The 27484-nt window shown below is 50.5% G+C and overlaps 1 protein-coding gene across 2 annotated transcripts in view; it reads left to right on the top strand.

The window, feature by feature from the left end:
* FUBP3 (far upstream element binding protein 3) overlaps positions 1 to 27484 on the top strand; it is a 49402-nt gene that overhangs the window by 19338 nt on the left and 2580 nt on the right. For both annotated transcript variants that reach the window (XM_082657026.1, XM_082657027.1), the window contains 15 exons: positions 3461 to 3494; positions 5868 to 5917; positions 6272 to 6343; positions 7628 to 7685; positions 9822 to 9984; positions 11267 to 11365; positions 14061 to 14165; positions 15301 to 15403; positions 16222 to 16322; positions 18341 to 18482; positions 22268 to 22428; positions 23187 to 23260; positions 23594 to 23674; positions 23806 to 23882; positions 26222 to 26293. In XM_082657026.1, coding sequence (XP_082513152.1) covers positions 3461 to 3494; positions 5868 to 5917; positions 6272 to 6343; positions 7628 to 7685; positions 9822 to 9984; positions 11267 to 11365; positions 14061 to 14165; positions 15301 to 15403; positions 16222 to 16322; positions 18341 to 18482; positions 22268 to 22428; positions 23187 to 23260; positions 23594 to 23674; positions 23806 to 23882; positions 26222 to 26293 — 1392 coding nt within the window. The remainder of the gene's footprint in view (positions 1 to 3460; positions 3495 to 5867; positions 5918 to 6271; positions 6344 to 7627; positions 7686 to 9821; positions 9985 to 11266; positions 11366 to 14060; positions 14166 to 15300; positions 15404 to 16221; positions 16323 to 18340; positions 18483 to 22267; positions 22429 to 23186; positions 23261 to 23593; positions 23675 to 23805; positions 23883 to 26221; positions 26294 to 27484) is intronic.

Genomic DNA, 27484 nt, shown 5'->3' with positions numbered 1-27484 from the left:
CTTGGGTGTGATCGCGCCTCCATCGGTCAAATGGGACGGGTAGTGACAGCATCTGCCTTGCAGGGCTCTTGTAGGACTAAGTGGGTTCTTGCAGGTGAGGCACCTAGAGGAGCGCCCTTTGAAGCTAGTGGTGGTCTTCTTCCACTCGCAGAGCATGTCAACTGCAAGTGGAAGTGACATTATTGAGATAAACTTGGATTTACTCTCACCTTTAAAAAATAATAATTTGCCAAATGAGTTAGAGATTGTGTGTCTAGGGACTTAGAGCTGAGCTAAGTGTGTCAGTTTGTTGTGGCTCTGGGATGGGGGCTGCTGCCTTAGAACACAGGAAGCCTTCGTATTGTCCTTGGCAGAAAAGCTTTTTAAAAATGCCTTGGAAACTGCAGACGTCCCTGCAGCTGACTGCAAGTCTCACTGACCTTAACCGGGGCTTGGAAAGGCATCGGTCAAGAGTCGAGGAGACTGGAATCCAAGCACGGGCGCAGGAGGGTTGTGTTCAGAGGCTGAAGAGGAAGGTTTGGTTTATTGCTTTGTTCTGCTGGTCATGGGTCACATAAGAACTGCCGGTACTTCCTCTCCGGACCTGCCTGCTCACCTGCCGCAGGTCTGCTGCTCTGTGCATCCCAGGTCTTGTCTGCACTGGGATGACGGACGCTTTGGTCCCTTGAGCTTTTTTGAAGGGGAGTGGGAGGGGGTAACCGTTAAGATTGTTGTGTATTATAAAGCTGGGTGTGTTCGCCAGTGATATTTTGATAGCATTTCTTTGGGGGGAAGAAAATGGAGACTTTTTTCCTCCTCACTAATGGGGAAAAAATGTGTCCAGTGCCTTATTTTTTTCAAAGATCATGCTTGAAACTGGCAGAGGGTTACTCTTCAGGAAGGATTTCTCATATTGTAGCGTGAATATTTTCTCTAGGAAGCTCATCTTCCCATCGCCCGGGCGGCCTTCCATTACATGGTGCGCAGGATACATGAGAACCACACCTGCGCGTGTTGCGCCGAGGGGAACTTTGGAGGCAGGCTGAACCGTGGTCGACCAGCAGGTGCCATTAACAGGAAATAGGACTGATTTTATTCAGCACTTTTCCTTTTTTACAGTAAATGACGGTAGTTACCATAAATTGAGCTTGATAGGCGTTGCCATTGCCTCCCTCGCCTGACCCTTTTCATCCTGAAGACGCAGAGAAGCCCCTATTCGTGGAGTCGGACGTTAGCGGTTTGCTGTATGAGTGCCCAGTGCCCCTCATCTAACTGCTGGTTTTCATTTTTAGGCATCAAATGGGAATGTTTCCGAAGGGAATGAAACTTTAAATGGCGTTGCAGCCTCAGGCTACAGCACTTGCATGGAGGAGGGAGACGATTTGCCCGCTTAAGAGTCCACCAGCTCAAAGAGTTGGATCTGGATTTGAATTTGATTTCGTTATTCGGTGCTGTGTGTGGCTCTCAGCAGTCCGTCTATTTGTGGGATAGTGGTGTGTGCACTTTTATTTTCGATCTCTGTAGGCACCTCCACTTGGCAGCAAAGCAGTTGGCTGTCAGAAATGATACGGTGTGCGTGACACCCGTCACACGTACTTTGCCAACAGAAAGGAATTTCCTTTTTTTGATGAGCACAAAATTTCAAATGGCTTTTGACCACGAGCCCCCTGAATGTTCTTGTGAATCTCATGAAGTTCTTTATGGTAGTGTAGCCCTTGACTGTGTTTCTGCGGCTTTTCTGGCTGAAATATCAGAAAATCATCAGCCCTTTGACACCTCTTACCAAACAGCACAGGAGACCAGGAGCCAAGGTCCCGCCACGTTGCCGCGTTTGGGGACTGGGCACCTCCCTTCTGTGTTTGCATCATTTCCGGACATTTTAGTTCCTCTGTCTTCCCTGGATTCTTTACCCGTAAGAGAAGAATTCTGACAGTAAGCAGGGAAGCTGAGCTTGACCCTTAAATAGAAACACGGGGCCAGCCACACTCAGCAGCCCTCTGTCGTGGACCTTCTCCTTCAGTGTGTTGTTTTCATACCCACTGCCCTAAGTGTGGGCGTCCCCTCTCACAATGTCCACCTTTCACGTGGAATGGGAACCATGAACACTGCCTATCCCAGGTGAGGGCGTTTGTCATATTCAAACTGGAAATGCAAAAAGAAAATTTTAAGATTCAGTAAAAAACAATTCTGTTATCCCTGAGATAAGCAGGTTAATAGTACGTAATGTCAATATTTTGGCTGTAGACCATTGTGTTGCTGTTGATCCGGGAGAAATGTGGTATTGACTCAATAGCTTCGTGTACTTTTTGCTAGCATGCTTCTCCGTGCTTTTTATTCTTCTTTTAAAACATCATGATCTGGTTTCTTTTCCTTTGTCATTTTATGACCAGCTCCTCCCCGGTCAGAGAATGACAGGGTTAAGTTCAAGCAGAAAGAAGACTATATTGGAGACCTAGATTTCGGATGTCAAACCATTTCAGTCTTTGTTCTGAGGTTGATGTAATTGATCCTTCCCCACTTACCGCATATCTGTCCTTCTTATAACTTTCCCCAGAGACATATTTTTGAAAGCTCTTGTTAGCATATTGTAAGATTCATTCAATTCCTTATAAGACAGTTAGGATTTATACTTTTTTGTTGTCTGCTGACCGTGTTTCCTGGGCTGCATTTTCCAAAAGGGAAACACCACAGAATCATTTTTTGCTGTTGGCTGGTGGAGACACTCATCAATAGCTGAAAGAGGAGAAACGAACAAAAAGCGTAGATAAAATGGTGTTGTGGGGATATGATTGCAGAGTTGGTTTTCATCATTAGAGCCTGTTGGGCACCGTTGTCTCTGTGAAATGGGCTTGAAAGGCGGTTGCTGACTCTTAGTGTCCGCTGTATACAGACGGCAGTGGTGGCTCAGCGAAAAGGCCCGGGGAGGGAGGAGGCCAGATCCTCTCCTTGAGAAGCTCATGCTCTTGAGAGGGTAGGGAGAGCGGAGGGGGTGCCCCATGGCATGGCCGGCGGGAACATATGTGCACTTTCTCAGTGACTGCAGCTGCCACGGAGCAGTCTTTAACAATGCTTCTGAGCTAGGAGGTTAAATCTTCTCATTTGTTTTCAAAAGAGAAAGAAGGGACCCTCGCCATCTTTACATTGAGTTTGGATCCCAAGCAGGAGGGAGGTAGGAAGAGAGAGGGATTTAGGCGAGCAGGATTTTCTCCCAGGCCTCTCAGCATGTGGACACACAGATCAATTTCTTATCCTGCGTTCAGCTGGACACTGGGTTAGAGACTGTGTTGATCACAACGTCCCCTCCTGTTTCATATCATATAACACATTCATTTCAGCCACTGAGCCTAAATTACTGTTTGCTTTCTTTCTGCCTTTCTTTTTCTCCCCCCCCCCCCCGAAACGGTAAGAACTCGTGTAAGGATGAAGTTAGTTTATCCGTGCTAATGCTTTGATTTTTCTTTTCTCTTTCTCTTTGCCACAGTAGGTAACCAGTTAGGGGCCTTGGTACATCAAAGGTAAGCAGTGGGTTATGTTTTATTATTTATTGATCATTTCTAATTGTTTATTGATCCACCATCTGTACTAGAGTGTTAGAAAGTCAGAGGTTGAGAGTGTGAAAAAACATGGGCTAGATTTCCTTAAGACTCAACTTTTTTTGTAGTCCTTTCCAAGACAGTGTAAGCTGAAAGGATAAACTAATACAAGGTATTAAAACGCAGCCGTTATCCTGTGTAAACTTAGAAGACTTCTGGGATGTTGGCGCTGCTCTTTCTGCCCACATACGTTGAATTTAAAAGTAGAGAATGTGAGAATTGTCCTCCTGGCTGGATGGTTTTCCCAGCATTTGTTTTATGGACCCTGACCTCTTCGCTTGAGCAAAGCTGTGCTGAAGAAGTGTGACTTGCTGGGCTTTCACAAGATGGAGCTTGTGTTGCTCCAGTCATCACGGTCTGGGAGGTGGGAGCCCAGGTCCCCCCACTGTAGTGAGAGGCCTGGCAGCAGAACCTTGGATGGCTGCCCGGTTGACTCCCTTCCTTAGTTTCCCCTCACAGAGTTCCCTTAAACACTGAGGATTTAGAGAGAGACAAAGACCTCTGGGCTTTAAAAAGACCAGTCTGTAAGATGGAATATTTGTGGTCACAATGTTGTCATTCAAAAAAGGATAAAATATACAGGAAACCGCCAGGAAGGCTTCTCTTCCCTAAGGGGTGAAATTTTATGCTGTGTATTTGTTACTGTAACATGTTATCCTTAACGTTCACCAGCAATGATACAGTTGTATCCTCTTGTGTTCTATGCAAATGTTTAGGAGTTTCTAGAAATCACCAGGCATCAGATAACCAAAAGATCTATTCTGGGGTTTTTTAGTTATTGTTTCTTTGTTTGCTTTGTTTTTTAATGAATTGAAATATAGTCATTGAAATGAGGTTGTGTCAGTATCAAATGTAACTTTCCTATAAAGCCGTAGTTAATCAGGATTTTACTTTCCAAAATGTTTGTACTTTGTGCATTAGGCCAGTTTCAGCCTTGCATTTAGAATAGAGCTTTGTCTTCCAGGAAGCCCAAAGCAGTTTATCCTAATACGTTTTTTCCTCAAAGAGAGTCTGCTAAAATTGTTCCTGCGGGCTGAGGAGCTGCCTGAGTTTTGAGTTGTGCTGGTGTTGAACCCCTTCTAGTAAATTCCACAGTACTGTTTCCTGAGAGTAGACAGCTTGTGCTGCGTGTGAGCAGCAGCCTGGCGGCTACACATACAGAAGCACTGTTACCCTTCACTACCATCAGGAAACATCCCAACAGGGACCCCCCCGTCTATTGTACGACGTACTGTTAGGCCAGCCGAGCCTTGGCATTAACAGCCACACTCTTACTGATTAGGAAGCTGGGAATTGCCTGATTTCGGTGTGAATTTGGATAAAGAGGTAGAGATAATCCCTGTGCATATGTAATCTGAGGGTGTAAACACAAGAAGACTGTTTGCTCACATCAGAATGATACAGTGGCAGTGCTATTTATGATACTGCATTTCTTCTAAGTGCTGCACTTTCCCTGAAAACATGCACTTATTCATTGCTTTCCATGATGGGTAAAAATCCAGCAGTGTGAGAGATGTTTAAAATGCTTACCTTTTTTTTTAAAAAAAAACTACTTGCATTTAGCTTCCTCCTAAGGTAAATGTTTAGATTTAATTGCTTTCTGGGGTGTTGGGCAAATTGGATATTGTCCACAATACACCATACAGCAAATTTGAAGAGTTGTTTGAAAGAGCCAGTGCAATAGTTGGTTTTTAAAAAAAAAAAAAAAACATGTAATGGATGGGGTAGCATTTAACAGAAGCACGTTGCCAAGTAAGCAAGGTAATTATTCTGTACTGGTCAGCACTGATTAGGCCTCGGTTGGATACCGGTTCCATTTGGGACGTCTCACCCTAAAAGGCAGATAAATTAGAGGGAGGCCAGAAAGCAATAAAAAGATTGGGAAACAAGGAATATTGAAGAGTAGTTGTCCCTCTTCATCTAGGGAGACTTGAATAGAAGTCTAAAACACTCCCCACTCCCCAGAGGATCTTCAGGTGTTCAGCAATACTGAGGGTAGCTGTAGGAAGAAAAGGCAGTGGTTAGTGCAGTTAGTTGATGGTTTAATGAAAAAAATAGAGGTTTCCTCCTCTGACACAAGGAAAGGGGAGGCTTGGATCTCTTCAAGGAGTGATGGACCAAGGGGTTCATTAGATGACAGTCTTTGTGGATGGTTGTGGGCTTGTGAGCCAGATTGGCATGATTTCTTTTAAGCCTTTATCTTCTAACATTGCCAATATGGGAAATTTGGGGAACCTAAAATGACTGCAGAATTCTTTATTCTGTGTATTTTTCCAAAATGTTCTTTGTTTTTAGGGCAGTAATAACAGAAGAATTCAAAGTGCCTGATAAAATGGTTGGATTTAGTAAGTATCCACATTATCTACTTTTTCCCTCATTTCTGTTCCTTATTTTCATTTTAATCTCTCAGTGGGAGTGTCACCCATGGTAGAATGCTCCGCACATCATGTTCCCTAGAGCCCCGGAGCACTGCAGGGAGACCGGAAGGTTGGGCCCTGGGTCCCTCCCTCCCCCACTTCAGCTAGAGAACCCCATGTCGTTGGCTGTGTTTCACATGCAATTCCTGTGGGCTCGCTGAGGCCAACCTGATTTGTTGTGCTGTGAGCCAAGTGTGAATGTTTGCTGAATTAATTGTCACACATGTGTAGTTAAATATGGAATAAAGGGGGCATGTTCTCACCCTGTTTAATTTGTTTCAGTTATCGGCCGGGGAGGTGAGCAGATTTCACGGATTCAAGCAGAATCTGGTTGCAAAATTCAGATTGCCTCGGGTAAGGACTACTTTTTTTTTCATAGATCTCAGTTTGGTAGAAATCAGTCTTTTTTTTACAGAGTTTTTCATATTTAGTACCTTTGCTTGTTGCTTAGAAGTTTAGGGGCTTGGGTAAGTATATGTGATTGCTGTTTTCCTTGCACTTTTGGAGCTGACCTCCCAGTTGAGAACCAGAAAAACCAGAGCCAAAGTGGGCCCAGAGATGATGCCGCCCGTCTGGCCTCTGGGGAGACCCTCTGCAGCTCTGGGCCCGGTGTGGCCCCTCCCAAACACCTGCTGGTCTAGGACCTCTGTTTTCTGCACCAGAATGTTATGCCAGACATAGTGGGGCCTGGACGAGACCTGGGGCTCTGGGCTCATGCCTGGGGACTGCTCGCCGGCTCCCCTGGATTAGACTGTCCCTGCCCTTTGTGGAAAGAGGCCATCTGAAGGTTCTGGCTAAATTAGCACATGTTAAACACGGCTCAGGACCTTTCCCAGCCTGGTGCATTTTGACCATGTGATATGGAGAGAGACAGACTGAGGAAGAAGAGTTTTTACTTTCGTTTCTAAGTTTCATCATCTGAGTTTGACCTCTTTCCACAGCAGAGGATGGGATTTGGAGGACATTCGACCACAGAAGTGTTTGTCATTTTGAAAGATACTTAGTACAGTGTCTTGAAAGCAGTTACTGCTGTTAGCTATTTCTCTTTAATTTTTTTTGAATATGAGTTTTCAGAGGCAGTTGTTTTTAGGAACAAAATAAAGCGTCGTGTGTGGTGTTGGAAAGTAAGATTTTTTTCCTCTCTTGTCAAATGGCCTGGAACCAGTTCCACATGGGTGTCACTGTTCTCTTGAAGTGTTCATGCAATTACTGGTCATAACTCTGATGTGCATGCCATTAAACTCCTTACGAGTGTGCCTCAGAACTGCAGACAGATAACCATTAAACTACACTGCAAATGGACAGACTGAGGAGCAGCGGGTTGAGTGACTGGCACTTACTAGCACGCAAGCGGGTCAGATGTGAAGCTGAGGCTGGTAATCAGGACCAACTCAGAGACCTCTGCTGCGTCCTCCCAGCTTCCCCTGCAGGACTTGTTTTCATTTGGAGAATCTAGGGTGGAGCTACCAGCTTGATATTCTCTCCACAAGTGGAAGCAAGCTGTCTTTCTCTGGGAGCCGGGCCTTCTGTGGGGCTGGTTTAGGAACCAGCCCGGAGAGACAGTCCGTACACAGAGGCGAAGGTGCACAGTTGCCTGATGCCCACCAACACACCTCATCTTCTTGATTCTTCTTATAGAGAGTTCTGGGATTCCAGAGAGGCCCTGTGTACTTACCGGAACCCCAGAAAGTATTGAGTAAGTTTATTTTATTTACTTTTTCCTTTCACTCTTCTTCCTCCTTCCCCAGATGGGGAGAAATGGAAGGGCAGAATTGTTACTGAACACTGTCGATCTGTGCGGCAATCTGGCCACGAAAGCAGGTGCTTCCTTAGAGAAGGATCTGGGAGGTTGCCACGCCAGGGGAGTTGTTCTGTTACCTTAAACACATAAGGTATCACCTTTTTTTTTCAAACCCCACAGAATTTCTCACAGCTGTCATAACATCTGCTTCATAAACCAGGTCCTCGAGAGTGTACTTTCACCCTGCCTGAATGCTCTCATTAACTCGCTTCTTCCGTGTTAATGTCTCCTTCACCTGAGCAGGTCTGGATCAGTAAGCCTCTCACTCTGTGAAGCACTGAGAATCCTGGCATCAGGTCTCTTGCCTGGGGCTGATCCCGTTGCCCTTCTGATATTGGTGAACCAGATGAATCTACTCTTTGTGGCCATTGCTCCACTCAGAGGGCCATATGGACTGGCCAGAGGCTGTTTGGACTTTTGGGCCCTTACTGCAGCCTTAAGACTAGCATTGCTCTCCTGGTACACGCATGCTTGGAGCCTTGTACCAGATGCAGGCCTCGTAAATCCAAGAAGCCCCTGGGGAAAGGGGAGGCACTAACTTAGAGTCTGCTCTCCTTCCTCTTTCAGTCTACCGAGTAGCGTTGCATTTGGGGACAGGAGTGCTGAGATTATGTCTGGCTCTGTAGGTAGGGCTGTTTTATTGTTTCCATTTCTCAGGGAGTCTAGATGAGTTTAAATTTTCTTGTTCTGCTGTAACATTGCAAGCAGTGAACCAGAATAAATATCACTGGCAGGTGTGCATTATAGGGCAAGCAGGATGCTTTTGCTGGAGTCAAGGCACTTTTCTTCCAACGCAGGTTAATGTAGTACACAAGCAAAATATTAAAAAGCTGCTGTAACTGAGAAGATACACAAAGGCTCAAGACTGCAGAAGGCAACATCTATTTCCTGCCATTCGCTTCTTTCTTCCTGCTCTTCTAAACATTCCTGCTTCCTCTTCTACCCAAGCAGTGGAGGCAATGGGATTGTAACTTTAGGAGGAAACAGTTTTTTCTTCAGTGCGCAGTATAGCCAGCCTGTTTAGTAGCTGAATTTTTCCCTATTAAAAGAACCACGAGGGCTTCCCTGGTGGCGCAGCGGTTGAGAGTCCGCCTGCCGATGCAGGGGACACGGGTTCGTGCCCAGGTCCGGGAGGATCCCACATGCCGCGGAGTGGCTGGGCCCGTGAGCCATGGCCACTGAGCCTGCGCGAAGAACCACAAAATAGATTGTACGTGGTGATTTAAAGAATAAATACTGCAAATAACAGCCAGGGGAAATTCTGGTGCAGAAAAGGCAATTGGCCCAACAGATGACCTCGGCAGGCTGGGTGGTTCTGTTCCAGCATTGCCATTCCCTCCCCAGTCTCCAGGTGAATCGGCATAAAATCCCACGGGAAATGCAGGCTCTTGACAGTCTGACATGGAAAGCACAAAGCAGGTGTATATGACTGTACAGCTGCACCTGCCTCCTTTTTTCCCCACCCCTTGAAACCAAACTGGTGATTTGTAGCCGTAGCTTAGAAGTCATCGAGCAGTCTGGTTGGTTATGGAGAAGAAATTTGGAGTTTGAGAATTCAAATGATGATTACTAACCCTTGCTTTCTCTCTTCCCGTCTTTCTCATTGCTTTCTCTCCTGCTCTTGTTTAACAAATATCTGTTGAGCGTATGCTCTGTGAGAGGGGTTATGCTGGATCGGGGAGCAGCAAGAGATGCAGGGGGTCAAAGGTAGACAGCTGCCACCAGAGCAGCTGACATTCGAATCGGAGACAGGCGTGTCTGTGGCGTGCACGCGAGACACAAGCGCGAGCAGAGGGCAGACGTGGAGGGGCTGTGTTGGAACGTTGCTGTTGTGGTGTGCGTTGCTTTTAAATTCCAGCCCAGTAGCGTGGCGGATGGCAGAGACCTCCTGGGTTGTGAGGGCAGGAGCTGGAGCTGGATGGAGGGCTGCCTTGACTCCTTCGCGTGTTCCCCCGGTGCTGTTTCCCCTTCCTGGGCGCCTAGAGCATTCATTTAATGCTGGCTCTCTTGTGGTTCTTTTCCCTCCCAAAGACAAGCCAAACGGCTCCTGGGACAGATTGTGGACCGCTGTCGGAATGGACCTGGCTTTCATAATGACATAGACGGCAACAGCACGATCCAGGAGATTCTCATCCCTGCGTCTAAAGTGGGGCTGGTCATCGGCAAGGGAGGGGAGACAATAAAGCAGTTGCAGGTGCGTGAGCCCTTGGCCGAGCGGCGCTCGACAGCCCTCATCCTCCTCCATCTTCCTGGGTTGGGAGGTTCTGTGCGGCTTTGGCGTGTCCCAGCCGGGCTGGCTGTGCACCACGCTGCAGAGCTCCCCACGAAACCTCTGCCCGAGTGCCTCTGCGGATCTGAACATTTTCTGTGGCCAGGCTCGATGCCAGCTGTGACGCCAAGGCCTGGGGTCCCTGTGAACTGGCAGCAGCCACTGTGGCGATGAAGCCCTGTTAGGACTCTCAGATAAAAATCCTGTGTCCAGAGCCAGGGCCCTGAGCCAGGAGCACTCTTGCTCGTTAGTGGTGAGATCGGAGTTACACTCATGTACTTTTCTAAGGCTCAGGGTCCTCGTCTGTAAGAGCAGGGAGGTGCCGGCCTCGCTGTTATAATGAGCTAAAATAATACCCGTTATTGTGATTTACATGAGACCCTTAGTGCAGAGCCTGCCACTGAGTAAATGCTCCGTCAACACTTGCTGCTCTGAGCTCCAGAATCCCTCACGTGAGACACTTGGGCCAAACGTGTTGTAGGTTTAATACCCCCAGCAAGTTTTGGGGCTGCATCCCGTAACAAGTGCAGGTTTTCATGGCTAAACCTAACAGTCACACTCCATGAGAGGAGGGCTGGAAGTACGCTCGCGTGAGTTCAGGTTAGTTTTGCTGCCAGATTTAGTTCGGAGCAAACTTCTTTCCGAGCTCTGGGCTTTCAAAGTTGCGGGTCGGAGTTGTGGCCTGCCTGTGTGCTCTCGTATAGCCCAGTCCTTGGATGTGGAAGGCATTCTGCCGTGGAGTCCTAAGAGTTCAGACTTTATAGAGTCCCAGAATCCAAATTTTGGTGCCTCGCTCATCGGTTCTGGAGCCTTCAGTAGCTTACTCAGAGCTCTCCTCTGTGAGGTCGGGAAGTGGTGGCCCTTCCCTCCCATTGCTGTGCGTGAGCTCTGACCACGTGACGTTAAGTAGATTGTCTAGCTCGGTGCTTAGCATTTTGTAAAAGTAGCTCGTTCACATTTAGATATTCCAGGAACCGGAAAGGGAGGAGAGTTTTGGGAAACGGTTTTCTCGGTCAGGCTTGGACGCCCTCAAGCACGGCGTGTACCTCAGCATTCTCGGAGGCCAGCCTCACGGGCCGGATCAGAGAGCAGTGCCTTTGCTAGTGGGGCATGTCTCGCTGTGGACACGAGCCGACCCGTGCAGCTGTGCCATCCTGCGTGCCTGTTGCTGACGGTGAGGGCTGTACCGGTGTGTGTGCCCTCACAGGAGCGGGCAGGCGTGAAGATGGTCATGATCCAGGACGGCCCGTTGCCCACGGGAGCGGACAAGCCTCTGCGCATCACCGGAGACCCATTTAAAGTACAGGTAGGAGAGAAACCATGGGTCAGGCAGGTCCTGGGTGTGGCGGTATCACTTGGTAGTACTTGTAGAGCTTTTATGTCGTTCAAGAAATTATAAAACTGGGTGGGTGTTCCTTGAGCTGTCTTCCCAAACCAAGTTTGGTGATGCAAAGAATGGGGCTGTGCTGCCCCGTACCAGAGCTGCTGGCCACGTGGCTGTTGGAATTTGTTCAGATTAAGTAAAAAGTGAGTTCCTTATTTATACTGGCCACGTTTCAGCGCTCAGAGTGCTCAGAGCACATGTGGATGGTGGCTGCCATCAGGGCAGCCCACGTGCAGAACTTGTCCGTAAACGCAGAAGGTTTTATTGGCTGGCACAGCTCTGATCAGATGCAGTTTTCGAGGTGGAGCTGTGGTCAGCTCAGATGCAGGCTCCCTCTGGCTTTTATTTGTTTGTTCTCTCAACCCATTTTTACAAGATCACTGGCTGAGGTGGGAGGTGACCGAAGGTGCCAGTGCCACACAAGGCACGTGTGTGCCCTCGTGGCAAGCGTCCTGTGAGCCTCAGAGGACAACCGCAGGTGCTGAAAGCAGGGGCTTAGGTCTAAATCACCCAGGTGCTCCATCTTCCAGCACCTGGGCTATTAGCAGGAATGTGTGCGCGCTGTGGGTGTGGGAGTGTGTCTGTCCCCGTGAGACACGAACGCTCTTTTTTCTGCCTGCGGCAGCCTGCCTGACCTTCGCTGCATTTAGAGTAGCTCCAGAGCGACACACCTTGGTGAGCCGGCCCGTCAGCGACAGCTGTCCCTCTGCAGGGGCTTTGGGGCTTTGATCCAGCAGAGGTTACCAGTCTCTGGCAAAAGAATTCCCGTAGTTCTTTTTTTTTTGCGGTACGCGGGCCTCTCACTGTTGTGGCCTCTCCCGTTGCGGAGCACAGGCTCCGGACGCGCAGGCTCAGCGGCCATGGCTCATGGGCCCAGCCGCTCCGCGGCATGTGGGATCTTCCCGGACCGGGGCACAAACCCGTGTCCCCTGCATCGGCAGGCGGACTCTCAATCACTGCGCCACCAGGGAAGCCCCTCCTGTATTTCTTAATGCTGTCGTTCAGCTGAACTCAAATGATACCACTGGTAGTTCTTTTTTGGTCAAGGTTTCTATATGTAATGATTTTAAAACAGGTTTGAGGGCCGGTGATTACAGTGGCTGCTTTGCTTAGGTTCCCGTCAGCGATGCAGCCCTTCACTATCTACTGCCCTGTCAGGTCCCCTAGAGTTTCTAACCTCTTTAGATGTAAACAGGTGGGCTTTAATAAAAAAAAAAAACAGACTGCACCTAATCTTCCTCACTCGGCTCACGCAGTCCAGCCTGGGACTCCTCTGCTGTGTGTTGTAGAGCTCTTTGGACAGAGGGGAGAGCTGGCTGGACACAGAAAGCCTGCCTCCCAGAAGCCCTCCACTCCTGCCTTCTCCAGTGGAACGTTTGGCTTTGTCTTTTGTAGAAAAAATACCTGGGTAAAGAGCTTATTTCATTGATGTTTCATGAATTTGCAGGAAAATTATTATAAAGAAAGGTTTTCAGTATTTTTTTTATTTTAAAACTGTGTATTCCATGTTTTTTATTATGAAGAAGCTGTCTGCTGTATTTAGGGTATATTGTTCTTTGAGTTTCTTTTTTTTTTCCCTCTTCCCAACTTTTTATTTTGTAAAACTTCAAATATAGAGAAAAGTTGAAAAGATAGTGTAGCGAACATCTGAATACCTTCAACCTACTTACTGTTTTGTTTGTGTGTTTATGTTTTAGTTTTTTGCTTTACCATTTGTAAGTAAGTGTCAGATACTGTGAGTTTTTACCTCCAAATCCTGCAGTATGTATCTCCTAAGAATAAAACTTGCTTCTATAAAACCAGGCCTAAGAAAATAACGGTAATCCCATAACATCATATTATAGTCAGTCCATGTTCCAGTTTCTCCAGATGTCATGAGACGTTGCTGTTTTGGCTTTTCTTGTTCTCGCTTGGTTTGATTTTTCCAGAACTGGGACTGTTTCAGTTCTCACATGACCTTGAGTTGTGCGCGGTTGCTCCTTAGCATGGCTCCTGGGGGGCCAGTGCTGGCGTGGGCGGGATGGACTGACTCAGGTGCGTCCTTGGGGGTGAGGACACTGAATGCGCCTTAGAGTCAGGTGTTGAGGGAGGCTCTTGCCAGTTGGTAAGACGTTCGAGCTCTCAGTGCCAGGAGGTATTTTCGGGCTCCCAGGCTGGCCTTTTCCCTTTCCCTCCCTGGAGCTTCTCTGCCATGGGATGCATTGTTAATGTCTTCCTTCCCATGGAAACTGCCCACTGTCAGAGCTCTCAGACCCCACCCTTGCCCACTAGAAAGAAATGGCACGTCAGAAATACGGTGGAGCGACCGTCATCAAGTTCTGACCCAGCACCAATGTGCTGACCCAGCTGTGGCTTAGAAGACTGTGAACCCTTATCTGTGTGGACATTTTGGACAGTGTAAGGAACACGTCATTTAAGTTGTGATATACACGATATACTGCTCAGTAGCAGCCTGCCCGTGTCCCATGTAACAATAGTAACATAATATAGTGAGTTCTCCCACTGAGCACCTCCTGAGGCTTTAAGCCCAATTTAAGAGGGTTTGATCTTTCACCTGGTGTCATGTCTTTTTTCAGGATTTTGTTTTCCTTAATGCCTTTTATCTGTGTTTATGCAGCAAGCAAGAGAAATGGTATTAGAGATCATCCGAGAAAAAGACCAAGCTGATTTTCGAGGTGCACGCGGTGATTTCAGCTCCCGAATGGGAGGAGGCAGTATAGAGGTATGCTTGAGTTACAGGTTAGTAGGCAAGTTTAAGGTTGTAGGGCACGCTTCTGTTAGCTCTTTAACCTTGAGCAAGTTATTTAACTCTTATCTCAGCTGCAGAACCCTCCTAGTACACTGGCTTCACAGGGTGGGTGTGAGAAAGGAGTGGGACAGCCAGCTGTAGTGAGGAGCGCCAGCTGCACGCATTTCAGGGAATGGGGCCGTTCCCCCTGGTTGGGGGTTGTGCTTCAAAGCGCACCCCACTGCCCAGATGAAGACCCAAGTCCAGGTTTTCGTGGTGACCTATGTTGTGATAGTATCAAACTCCTAAGCCTGTTTTACTGATGAGGTGGAATGGGATCGAAATACATCCTTGATGTCGGCTACAGCGAGGGTGGGCCCTGCCAACGTTATGCTTGGTAAAATAAGCCAGGTGCAGAAGGATGAACGTTGTCATGATTCCACTTACATGAGGCACCTAGGATAGGCAAGTTCATAGAGACAGAAAGGAAAGTAGAGGTTAGCAGGGGCTGGGGAAGGAAGCACTGTGGTTTCACGGGAGTTCTTATTGGGGATGATGAAAAGGTTTGGGGTGTAGACATCGGTGGTGGTTACACAACATTGTGAGTGTTTAATGCCACTGAAGTGTGTATTTACAAATGGTTAAAATGAGTAATACTATGTTATATATATTTTACTACAATAAAAGAGTGAAGGAAAAGAAAAACATTTTATAGGACCATAGTATGATCAATGTGTATGGTACATTAATGTTTATTTCATAAAATTTGGAAGATAAATTTTTAATCTTAAAATTTTTTTTTAATCTTTTATCTATGAGGTTTATTCTTACTTTACTTCATCTTTATGACTATCTTTGATCAGGTCTCAGACCTGTTGGATGCATTTAATGGACAGGAATGCAGCCATCAACCACAGTATTTTTCCTAAGAGGAAAAAAAAAATGCTTTATTGTATCATTTCCAGAAATGCACTGTGATAAAAATCATTGTATGTACACACACACACACACACACACACACACACACACACACACACACACACACACACACACACACACACACACACACACACACACACACACACCAGGTTTGCAGAAAAACTCTGATGTTTTGTTTCTCTGTGCTTAGGTGTCTGTGCCTAGGTTTGCAGTTGGGATTGTAATAGGAAGAAATGGGGAAATGATCAAAAAGATCCAGAATGATGCCGGTGTGAGAATTCAGTTCAAACCAGGTAGGTTTTGATGGTTCTCAGAAGTCCTCAGCATAATGAAGGATTAAAGAACACCTCACAAAACAAGGACTTTGTTATTAGCCCACTTGTGTTCTTTGCTCTCCCTCACCCTCTCTCTCTTTTGCAACATTCTGTTACCAAATTTCCAGTTTAGGTTTGTCCTCTGGTCCCTCATTTCTTTCTGTGGATTTGCTGGCCGGGTCACCCTTCTTGTGCCAGAACACTCTAGCCCAGGCGTGTCCAGGCTTTTTTCTTTTTTTCCTTGGACTAGTAAAATTGGGGGGAATCAACATAGCATTTCCAGTTTTTAATTTTGCCAAGTAAAGACTTAAAAAAAAAAAAACTGTTATTTTGCTTTCATAAAATTAAAGATAACTTAAAACCATTAAAAAAATCGTAAAATCAAGGACCGTTCTTTAAATTTTATAAATTTACCTTTACAAGCAAAATCATCTACAATGTCTTTATTTCACTCATTTCTCTGAAGATGGGAAAACATCATGATGGACTACTTCTGGGAAAATACTGCTGTAGCTCAACTCTGTTTTCCTTGGCACTTTTTTTTTTTTAAGTTTAATTTAGTTTCTATAGTGATATCTTTTTTAAATGGCTGTAATTGCATAAGAAATGAGTATTGACGTGGATCACGCCAAAAGATGTAGCCGCGCACGTTTCCCTATGCAGAAGATTCCCTGATATGGTGATGTTCTTACTACCCTCTTTGGCACTGGTTGGAACATTGATTGCAAATCAGATTGACGTTTGTTTCCTTCTGAAGTTGGGCTTTTCCTAATCCCATCTTTCACCTTGTTCCACAGATGATGGTATTAGTCCAGAGAGAGCTGCACAGGTCATGGGACCCCCAGAGCGATGCCAGCACGCAGCACATGTCATCAACGAGCTTATTCTTACAGCCCAGGTGGGTCTGGCTCTCTGGAGCTTCAATATCTCACCGGCAGAAGCAGCAGGTGCTACCTGGGGCTCTCGGGGCGACACCCTGGAGCAGTCACCCCCTCTCAAGTCACGGTTTTGGAAACCACTACTCTTGTCAGTTACCTCCCTCCAAGATTATAGCCATGGGCTTCTCTACATCTGTCTCTTTCCCGCCTTCATTTTTGTTTTTGTTTTCCTGCTGGTTTATTATTCGTCTGCCTTTATTGTCTCAGAATCTAGATTTTTTTTCACAAAGTTCCTGACTATTTAAACTGTTTGTGGGATGTAACAGTGCAGATTGCCCGGTTTCAAACAGTCCAGTGTACCTAGTGTAAAAGTAAAGTCTCATCTCAGCTCTAGAAGGCACTCCACGTTCTGCCCAAATCCTGACACTGTCTTCATGCACTTGATTCCATGCACGTCTTCCTCTGGAATGTGAGCAGGCTTGTGTGATGCTGTTAGGATACACCTGCCCCCGTTGCAAATTGCTCTGGAGAACTACTGTAGCTGGTGGCAGGTTGGCACATCATGTCCCCCAGGTTTGTAGGAAAAGTCTGACAATAATAGGAGCTGAAGAAAGAAGCCAGAGATTAGAAACCACCATCCCAGCTCCGCCACTTTTCATGTGACCTTCAGCGAACCTTTGAACTCCTCTTGGCGTAGTTTTTTCAGCAGCAAACCAAGGGGTTTGTACCAGATGATGCACCCCACATGATCCCCTAAGTCATCTGGCGGCACCTGCTGAGGTAACAGGTTTATAGACCCCACCCCCCGCCCCAGATCTCCTGAATCAGAGTATCCAAGAGGGTGGCTTGGATCTCACCCACAGCCCCAGGCAGTCCTTAGGATGAGACAAGTTCAGAGAAGCGTCACTAACTCATCTCTGACATCCTTTTTAGTAGTAAGAACTGATGATCCCAGGACTGCAAAGGCCGTGAGATGATGAGGGGACAGCTTGTCTTTGAGAATCTGTGGCATACCCAGAAAGTTGGCCACGTGTTTGTGTTCTAGCGTAAATCCCTAAAATCACCTTGTTTACTTGTCATTTGTCGCTCATGAAAGCAGAGTGCAACAGAAAGCACTCCAGTGAGCTCGGCTTTCTGCGGGTTTCGATTCTGGGTAAACATTCAGTTTACCCTTCATCGACAGGAGCAGGCTGTGCCGATCGCCTGCTCAGCTTCTCCCTTCCGTGAAGGAGCTCTCAGCTTGACCAGGTTCGCCTTCAGCCTTTCCAAGATTTTAAATGTTGCTGCTCCAAAGTGACTCAAAGGACAAAGGCTGGAATGGGGTGTTTCGCCCTCGAGTGAAAGGAATCTTCCTCGCTTAGGTGTTGGTTGTGGGTTTCGCTCTCTGGTGGGGAAACTGTGAGAATAAGTCGGGAGACTTCTCCAGCCCCGGACCGTGGGTGGATGGGCCTGGCTTGTTCCTCCCTCTCTTGGGGAGCAAGACAGCCCATTTTTCTTTAAAACCCTTTTATTCTTGTTGCTGGTTGAACTGCAGGGTGTTCTGACTCTCAGAGCGGTGTCTGAATGGTTCTCTGTAGCAACCTTGTCGGGAGAGGGTCAGAAGTCATCCTTGCTACTCATGTGTCACTTTCAAAAGCTCATAGCTCTTCAGCATCTAATATCTGGTTTCTGGTAGGCCCAGCATTGAGAAGAAAACCAGCTCCTGATGCCTGTAGATTAAGGCCCAGTAATTAAAACTCCAGGGATAAGGGCACTGGGCTTTAGACTTCGGAATTTATAGCTGACTGCCTGTTTTAGTCGGGTGTGTTTGTGCTGTTCATGTAACCACGTGATTCATCCGCGCACGTCTTCTTGAATGCGCCCGTGATCTGTGTTAATTCGACTTGTAAAGAGCCTTCAGAGTCTGAAATGTGGAAAGGTGCTCAGGTTCTAATGTGTGGCGTTGATTACATCCTGTCACTTAACCTCCTCCCCGGAGATGAAAAATAGTGCTGGTGGCAGCGACAGAAATGTCACCTGAGCTTTGCTTCCTTCCCAGGAAAGAGATGGCTTCGGAGGCCTGGCGGTAGCCAGAGGAAGAGGCCGTGGCCGCGGTGACTGGAGCGTGGGAAACCCTGGTGGCATCCAGGAGATAACCTACACAGTGCCGGCAGATAAGTGCGGCCTCGTCATAGGCAAAGGTAAGAGGCGGTTGCTGGAGTTCGGCGTTCCCCTTCCAGGTGTTTGACCTGAGAGCAGACAGGCCACGTCCAATACCTTTGAAGCACAAAGTTCCTTCTGTTTGCTGCCCTTGACTGAGGGGACCAGGTCCGAGGCATCGGCTGCCTTCTGCAGGAACCGTCCTCTGCATGGGCCCTCGTGAATGGGGCAAAGCCAGTACTTCATTACAGCGTGTAAACAGATGGTCGGGAAGACCCGCTGCCTGTGGAAGCAGCTTAGGTTGTTGAGGCACCCTGAACAGGTGAGGGGCCGCTGAGTGTTTGTCGATCGACTGATTGGTGATTAACTCACCTCCAGGGAGCTTAGAGGAACCGTTAAGATAATTTCCTCAAGCGAAGATTGCTTTCTGACGAGTGCGTCACTTTGTTCCTTACTGGATTTGGGTATTTGCTCTCTATTGACACAACATGTGAAAGTGGTTTTTATCTTTTCAACATATTTACCAAGAGTATCAGGCACCCTGTGGAGGGAAATAAAAATTGACTTGTTAGTTGTTTCTAGGCATTTTAGAAGACGTTGTGTAGAAGCCCTCATCAATGGCTAACGTGGCTCCTTCCTGTCCTTCAGCGAAGAGCGAGCGAGAGCAGGCAGGTTTCTAGGCCATTGTTGCTGGCTCACCTGGGCTGGCCTTGACCAAGGAAGGCTGCTGAGAGCAGGTCTGGGGCTCGCGGAGCAGTGGGCTTAGCTTCTCTGCTCTCTAAGCAAAGCCCTTGACCTGGTGGGAAACTCATGTTCAGCATTGGGTTTTGTATTTGCCTATTTATTCCCTTTGTATGTGTTTGGCAACATATGGAAGAAATAAATACAGTTTTCTCCCTAGAGTTTCCCCAGTTTCTGTGATCACCAGACATCTCTTAGCTGTTGGAGGGGTGCTAGCATCCCGTGGAACCTGACTTGGGAACGTCTTCACCGGCAGAAAGCTGAGGCTGGCGTGGCACGTCCTCACGAGCCGGCACAGGGCTGGAATTCCTCCTGTCCCCCTCATTCACCTCCCAGAATCTGCACTGGGTCCCACTCCTGGACAGTGTGTGTTTTATGCTCTTCTAAAATGTTTCTCTCTTGTATCCGTGTTGTCCCTGGGTGGTTAACCTCTCAGGGGTGTAGGAACGACGTAGGTTTGCTTTAATTTTCTGGCAGGGCGTACATGCTGGGAGGTGTTTAATGGACATTGTTGGCTGCCCAAATGCTGTGATAAGTCAGACGTGCTGCCCAGGCCATCAGCTGGCCTGCTGCCATGAGGTTAAATCCAGCTGATGCCTGGAGTTCAAGAATCAGATCTAGGTTTTTCTGTGCTTTTTGAGAACCATTTTGTCAACGAGGTTTTCATGGGAAGTGTCGTCTCTAGACCTGGCAGCGCCTTTCTGTCTTCACTGTGATAGTTCCTCCTAGTCAGTGAAACCTCGGTACTCACAGGACAGTCGCTCATAGTTTGTCCTCTACAAAGTCATCCTGAGCGATCCCCAGAGGGAGGAGACAGCAGAACGTAGCAGTAACTGATGCTGTGTCCTGGTGCTCCAGTAGCAGCCTTGGGAAGCCAGGCTAAGTTTCGTTTAGGCAGGAGCAGGGGCCTTTCTGTAACTCCCCGCCCCAGGGGCTGGGTATGAGGTCTTCCTGTTTCTGGGGAAAGGCGCGGGGTGAGGGGAGCCACACGCAGGCAGGCCCTGCAGCCCTTGGACAGACGCTGCACCTCCCTGGGCCCCTGCTGGATTTCCATGATAAATACAGCAATAGTGACAGATAGTGTGGCCAGCCCTGCTCTTGTCAACCCAGCCTTTTAGCAGGTTTGATTAATTGCTTTACGATTTCACATCCAGCCGGGGGCCACTGGTGGGTCGCTTCTGCCCCCCGTCAGGTGGAAGAATGGGGCAGGCTGCTGAATGAGCCTGTAGACGGCCACCATGTGCCAAGCTGGCGACCTCCTCTTAAAGGAAGATGAACTTAAATTAACTCCTTCCGGCCCCGTGCAGTTTTGCGGTGCCTCCTCGCCTTATTAGCATGGGCCTGAGGCCTCAGGGAGGAGTCTGGGGCTGCTGGTCCAAGTGCCTGATGGAGGGGAGCCGGTCTGGGCCCGTGGGGACCGAGTGGTCTGGGCAGAGAGTGGGGTGGGGGTCCCTTCAAGTGCTGGGTGTGCAGTGGGAAGGTGTCCGCCTACTCTTGGCTCCTCGGCGCTCCCTAAGAACACTCTTGCCTAGGAGCCAAGCTGCTGGCTTTTCCTGATGCCAGGGAGGTAGAGTCCGTGACTGAGTGAAGGTGGGTAGTTGTGGGGCTGGGGGGGCTTGCGCGTACCTGGAAGCAAAGTGAAGCTGCTGAAGACGGTCTGCGACTCCTGCCTTGGCTGGTGCTGCCCCTGAGACCACGTGTTTGCTCAAGGCCCAAGGCGTAGACAGCACGGGGACCCCTCCCCTAAACTGCAGCAGATCTTTAGGAAAACCATGCATACAACACTGTGGTCTGCTGGGCTGTTCTTTTTTTAATTTGCTTTTAAATTTAAAACTACCCTAAACCGAGCTAACATCCTGCCCAGACTAACGTTTGAACCAAGCTTTCTTGAATGCCGACTGTCTCCTGGTTTCCATACTACGGTGTAAGGGCCGCTCACACTTCCTTCAGGAAGAATGGCTGGACCCAGGCCCCACCTTTGCATCCTGACCCTCGTAGAATCCCATCATGCTTTCTGGATGAGATGAGCCGTGCCTGCTCTTGGTGTCCCTTACTTACCTGCTCCTCGATGCTTTTGTTCAGACGTGGCTTTCCAGCAGGGCCGGTGGAGGGCAGGTTGGGAGTTTGAAGGATTGTGGACGTGTTACAATGAAACGAGAAATGTCACTGCAGCTTCGTTTCGACTCTGGGTGGGGAGGGGTGACACAGAGACTGGCCTTTAGTCTTCGTTTTGACCCTTTGGGGCTCCCTGGTACCCTGCGTCAGATTTTATACACATCGTCTTTTTCCAGTTCTGCAGAACTCTGTGCTCCAAGTTTTCCTTGAATTCTGGCTCCGCCACCCCAATTGAGCAGAGCTGATCTGTAAGTTCTGTGAAATTTGAAGAGAAGAATCAAACCATTGTTACACTGGTGGAGCTTTTGTTACGCAAATTTCATTAAGAGACAGGGACTCTCACAGGTTTTTCAAAGAGTCCAACTACATTTTCATTAGCCCCACTCCACCCAGGCCTCTGTGACCTCCATTCTCAGGCTGCCGCTCTGTCTAGACCTGTCCCCCACCCACGGAGGAAGAAGAGACTTGAGAAGAGACAGGATGGGATATTAAAGGCTTGAGTGGGCTCTGGGTATTGTTGGGGCCTGTGGCCGTCTGTTTGACCTGTGGAGGGCGGGAGACAGCAGTGCGGTGGCCCACACCGGGGCTGAAGGCCCGCATTGTGCCATGGAGGGGCCATCAGGTCACCATTCTCATGCTGAGAAGGATGGAGTGCCTTCTCCGGAGCTGAGCTCACTGTGTGCAGATCTGTGGGCCAAGGCCCAGACGTGGTTTCTGGGCCACTCCAGGCCTCTGCATAGGACACTGAGATGGAGACCAGCTGGTGCCACGTGGTGTCATTGCGCCTCAGCTTTGCTTCACAAGTCTGGCTTCACAAATGAGACAGCTCTGGTTTTTACAAGAGCGGTTTTAAAGTATAAATGGAAAGTCCTTGTCTACTCTTAGGACGAGCACTGGTGTGCAGAAAATACCCATTCCTCCTCCGGAGGAGGGAACTGTAGTCACCTACTCTTCTGTGTCCTGCCCGCAGGGGGCGAGAACATCAAAAGCATAAACCAGCATTCAGGAGCGCACGTGGAGCTTCAGCGGAACCCGCCTCCCAGCACGGACCCCAGCCTGCGGATGTTCACCATCAGGGGCCTTCCTCAGCAGATCGAGCTGGCCAGACACCTCATCGACGAGAAAGTGGGCGTACGTACAAGGTCCTTTCCCCGCCTGGGAGATAGGAGCTGGGCTTTCATTTGGATGTCCAAGGCGCCTGTTTCTCCCCAGAACCTTGTACTTCCTGTGGCTCTTGGTCCTCACGTGATGTGAGGGCAACAGCCCCCTCCCACGTTGCTGAGGGGGAAGGTCGGGGCGCAGGGACACCAGGGCCAGGCCCAGACGCGCAGAGCTCGCCCAGGCCACCGCAGCTCAGGCCCCGAGCCGTTGGCCCTGCAGGCGTAGATGAGCAGCCAGGGCCGGCAGCCTTCCCTCAGCACTGCCCCCGGACTCCCACTGGCATCGCCCCGGCGGCCAGCCCTGCAGGCAGCGTTCATTGACTCTGGCTTTAGTTTCAGGCACCTCAAAGCAGATAAAGAAAGGGAGTGTTGATGGAGGACAGATTGGCCACTGCTCACCTCAAAGGGGACGTAGAAGGGCAGAAAGCCGTGGGCCAGCCTGAATTGACGGGACAGTCAGCAGGTCGGTCCCTACCCCCAGGGCGACACGCTAGGGCAGTTGTGGTGGTGCCGGTATTGGCTGTGTGGTGGTATCGGTTGCTCAAGGGGCAGAAGCTGTTTCTGCAAGTAAAGCCCACTGTGGGCAAGGAAGGCTAGTGCGAGTGCCACAGGGCATCTTCACTTCACTTGTCTCTCTCCCCGAAAGCTGTGGTTTGCCTCGGGGTGGGCCTGGGCAGAGGGTGCAGGCGCAGCCGACAGGAGGTGAGAGTTCCCTCTGTGTCCTGACAGGGTGCCAGTCTCGGAGCGCCCGGAGCCTTCGCACAGGGCCCCTTCAGCCAGCCACCTGCCGCGCCGCATCAGAAGTGAGTCTTTTCTTGACTGGAAGAACTCACTGCCCCCAAGGGGTCCTCCTTTTCCAGCTACTTCCAGGGAGTGCCAGCCGAAAGCCGCAAGTTCTGGGCGTGGGCAGGACTCCTCTCCTTCTCTCTTACTGGTGGTCCCTCTGGCCTGTCTGTTGCTCAGTGACCAGTGCTGGGGCGAGAGCCTTCCCAGAGGGCGGAGGGTCTTGTGGTCCCGCCAGCCTCCCGTAGGAGAGCTCACCGCCCTGGGGCTGGGTGGCGGGAGGGTTTTTGTTTGTTTGTTTGTTTTTGCAAAAGCCGTTGTATCGTCTTTATTTGTTTTCCACTTTCTTTTAGCACCTTTCCTCCGAGGAGCTCAGGGTGCTTCCCAAACATGGCCGCTAAAGTGAACGGAAGCCCTCACAGCGCGCCTGTGAGGTGGGTGGGCCGCCTTTACTCCGCCCTGCCGCGTCTCCAGCAGAGGGCGCTGTGCTTGCCGCGGGGGCGGGCGCAGGGGCTGGGGGGTGGGGTGCGGCCTGCCCTGGAATGAGTCCTCTTGTCCTCCGCAGTGGTCCTCCGGCCTTCCTGACCCAGGGCTGGGGCAGCACCTACCAGGCGTGGCAGCAGCCCACACAGCAGGTTCCAAGTAAGTGACTCGGGAGGAGGTGGGATGCCCCCGGGGACAGGCCTGCTGGGCTCATCTCCAGCTGGGCGGGGACAGGGGGCCCGCCTCTCTCCTGGCCCACCTTCTCAGCAGCAGCCTTCCGTCACTCTGGTCCCCCAGAAACGGGTCCGAAAGGCCTGTGGGCCCTGAGAGTGTGGTTTGACCTGAGCCCCTTCCACCGCTGCAGCCTCTTCAAGCAGCCCCGCCTAATGGGTGCCCCGCCTGCTCCCCTCCTCTGGCCTCAAGGTGGTCTTCTCCCTCTCTCCTCCCCAGCACCATCTTAGAAAAGGATTCTCTATCTCCCGAACTTCCAGAAAGCGCATGATTAGAGAATTTGCTCTCTAAGAAAACTGATTGTAAAAGAGAAGGTTCTAGTTGGAACTAAACCCCCTCCCACTCCCTGGCCCCCACGTCAGCTTCAGGAGTCATCCTTGAGTTTTACTGCTGGTAGAGCCCATCTTGCACAGCCTTCCAAACAAAAACAAAAACCTTACCTTAGGTTCTTTTGACGTCTGAAGGGCCAGCCTGGTGGTGTTTGGAAAGCGCTGTTCAGCACGTCTGCAGGCTCCCCTCGGAGCGCCAGGCTGCAGGACACGTGCTGCAGCTTTGCCCACAAGGGGCTGGGCCCGGGGTTCTACCTCTTTCCCCTTGAGCAGAGTGCTGGGTGTGAGACCCTGCCCCGGGGCGCCTGGTCAGGTTCACAGCTGGAGAAGCCCCCCCACACGTCTGGAGCAGTGCTGGGCAGCCTGAGGCATGTCCCCGCTTCTCTAGGGCTCCAGTTCTGTCATCTGTGAAATGAAGGGTTTGGATTTGATTTCTAAAGTACTTGTGAGCTCTGAAATTGCATGGTTGTGTTTGTTCCCTCTCTTCCCCCTTTCTTACTTTCTTACGAAATACCTTAAACGTGCAGAATATCTTAAAGAACTTCACCACGAACACCTACACACCACCCAGATTCCACCCTCCCCATTTCACTGTGCTCACTTAGCCCGCAGCCCGGACGTGTTTCGCTTCCTCCTGTTCCATCAGAGAGCACCCCCAGGGTGGGAGACGACCCAGATAGGGTTCCCCAGTGCCCATCACCCAGGACAGAGGACCTGGGAGAAGCCCTAGACTGCGGGGAGGCTTTGCGTTGAAGCTGCAGGGGACACGTCCACCTCCGTGCAGGGGGCAGTTCCCGCAGAGCCCGCCCCGCTGCCTCCTCAGGCTAGGCGGGCGAGGAGTTGGCAAAGGTACGTGGGCTGAGCGAGAGAAAGCGCAGCTAGCGCCTGCGCCGTGCACCACGCACCAGCCTTCACCTGTGGTGTCGCTTGGTTCACTCGGGAATGGAGAATTGGTTTGGGTCCGAAGAAAAATCCCACTTGCCCACAGCCTCCGTGTCTGAGGGGGCAGTTCCTGCTGCCGCGTTGCCCAGGCCTTGCCTTCTCCTGGTGCCAGCGTCCAGCTCCGAGTCCCGTCCTGCCGCAGCGCGGGGAGGAGGGGTCCCCACACACACCGACTGTCCTCGTGCCTGCGCCCCTCCTCAGCCTTGAGGAAATTAACTCTTGGGGAAAGCATTGTGCCGTGAAATGTGTTTTTCAGCACGTCCTTCCTGCCTGCTGCAGGCTGTGATTCTAACCGAAAAAAAGGACGTGCCGGCGGGGGGTGCCCTTGGCAGAAGGAGGGTCCCGACTTCCAGCTGTGGTCAAGTCTTTTAAACACTACCCGCCCCCCGTGCCCCTGGGCAGGCTGCTGCTCTGCTCCCCCCAGCCCAGCCTTTCTGCCCCCAGTCATGTGGAGAGGAGGGCGGGGACGACCCCCAACACGTCCTCGCCCTCACCCCGGACAGGCGCGAGGCTGGGGGTCGGGTGTGTACCCCGTCTTCTGTCGTCACCTTGAGCGCAGTCTCTGACACTTCCTCTGTGTGTCCCCCGTAGTTCTCGTCGTGGAACGGCAAAGCCATCAGTCCTTGAACAGAAGGGCCAGGGAAAGGGAGTGGTCAGCGCCGTTCGGATTCTTTGTCGGTTTGCAGGCCAATCCCGGGAGCCGCAGACAGCACTCTGGCCCCGGGGGCTCTGCTCGTGGCAGCCCAGAGTCCCCGACTGAAGAGAGTTGAGGCCCTGCCTGCTGGTCGCCTTGCGGGGCAGCTGTCTGCCAGCCCCAGCCTCGCTGGCCTGGGTGGAGGCCCTCTTGGGGGTCGGCCTGGCTCCTCCCCCCAGCCCCCCCACCCCGGGCCACAGGGGCAAGGGAGTGAGTGCAGAGAGCAGGGCCTGGAGCCTGCGGGCTGGGGGCCGAGGCCCCGGGGGCCCGGAGGCCTGACTGCTTTTGTGTTCTTCGCCCAGGCCAGCAGAGCCAGCCGCAGAGCAGCCAGCCCGACTACAGCAAGGCCTGGGAAGACTATTACAGAAAACAGAGTGAGTGCGCTGGTCCTTCTTAACAAGCGGCTCCCCGGCCACACAGCCCCCAGGACTGTAGACCTTTTTCTACAGACCTTTTTCTCTTTCCCGCTTTCCCTGTGTGAGTCGGATCTCCACGTCCACCTTTGCCACCCTCTCCCCACGTGTGCCTGTGAGGGGAGACGCGCGGTCGTCCTTTGCCGTCCTCCAGTCCTCGCGCTTCTCTCCTGGACTCTAAAGGGCCCGGAAGGGCATGGCACCTACCCTCAGGGACAGTCCCGGCCTTGGCCGTCCACTTGAGAACCACCGGGTTAGGACTCAGACCAGCCGGGAGCCGTTTCCTGACTGCCTTGCGGTCTTGCCGCTGCCCGGCTCTAAGGCCGCTTCAGGACAGGTGAAGAGGAAGGGCGCGGTGAGACTCAGAGCAGGGAGTCCAGGGTCGGAGCGGGTGCTGAGTTGCTTTTCTTCCAAAGTAAGCTCTTTTCCTAACTGTGCCAGTTTTCTTAACTAAGCCAGTCTTTTTAAAAAGAGGAGGAAACCTAATCACAACCAAAAACAAAAAAAAAATACCCTAAGTGAATCATTTAAAATTAGTACTAAGGTCTCTGGTGTGAATCCCAAAACTGCTGAAACAGAATGTTTGGGTATTGTTGGAAGGAGGTGTCTCACGTATCTTGAGTCTGAAGGGTGTTACTTGCTAGTTGGAAGAGCTCAGGTCATAGGCCGTCAAAGAAATGTTCACCCTGTGTTTGGGATCATTACCAGGTCAGTACCCTTCTGGGGGCCAGGGTGGGGGTCAGGGAGGTCACCGTCACCTGGAGCACCTGGTGAAAGTCTTCCCAGAGCCCCCCATCCAGATTCCCAGACACGCGTGGGCCGGGATGCCCCGCGCAGGTGCACACCCCCCCGTGTGGGGCACCCGCTTTCTCGCCCTCCCTCCTCCCCCTCCGGCCCAGGGCACTGACTGGGAGCCGGCAGGACAGGCAGACAGATGCAGAGAATGTGATTCTGGAGAGAGAAGACAGACACGAAGGTCTTGTAGGAGTGGAGCAGGGGCCGGCCGAGGAGAGGCTGATAACCGCGCTTTCTGCAGCAGTGCTCGGGCAGAGCAGTCCTGGCGCAGCTCGCTGAGGGGTCTGGAGGGAGAGCGTGAGCATCGGGCGCTTGTCCTGGATGCCCCCGAGGCTTTGGGAAGGGATCCTTCCAGGC

The sequence above is a fragment of the Grampus griseus genome, assembly GCF_964374135.1.
Source record: "Grampus griseus genome assembly, chromosome: 6".
In the NCBI taxonomy this organism is placed as follows: domain Eukaryota; kingdom Metazoa; phylum Chordata; class Mammalia; order Artiodactyla; family Delphinidae; genus Grampus; species Grampus griseus.
This window is presented reverse-complemented; position numbering and strand designations above follow the sequence as displayed.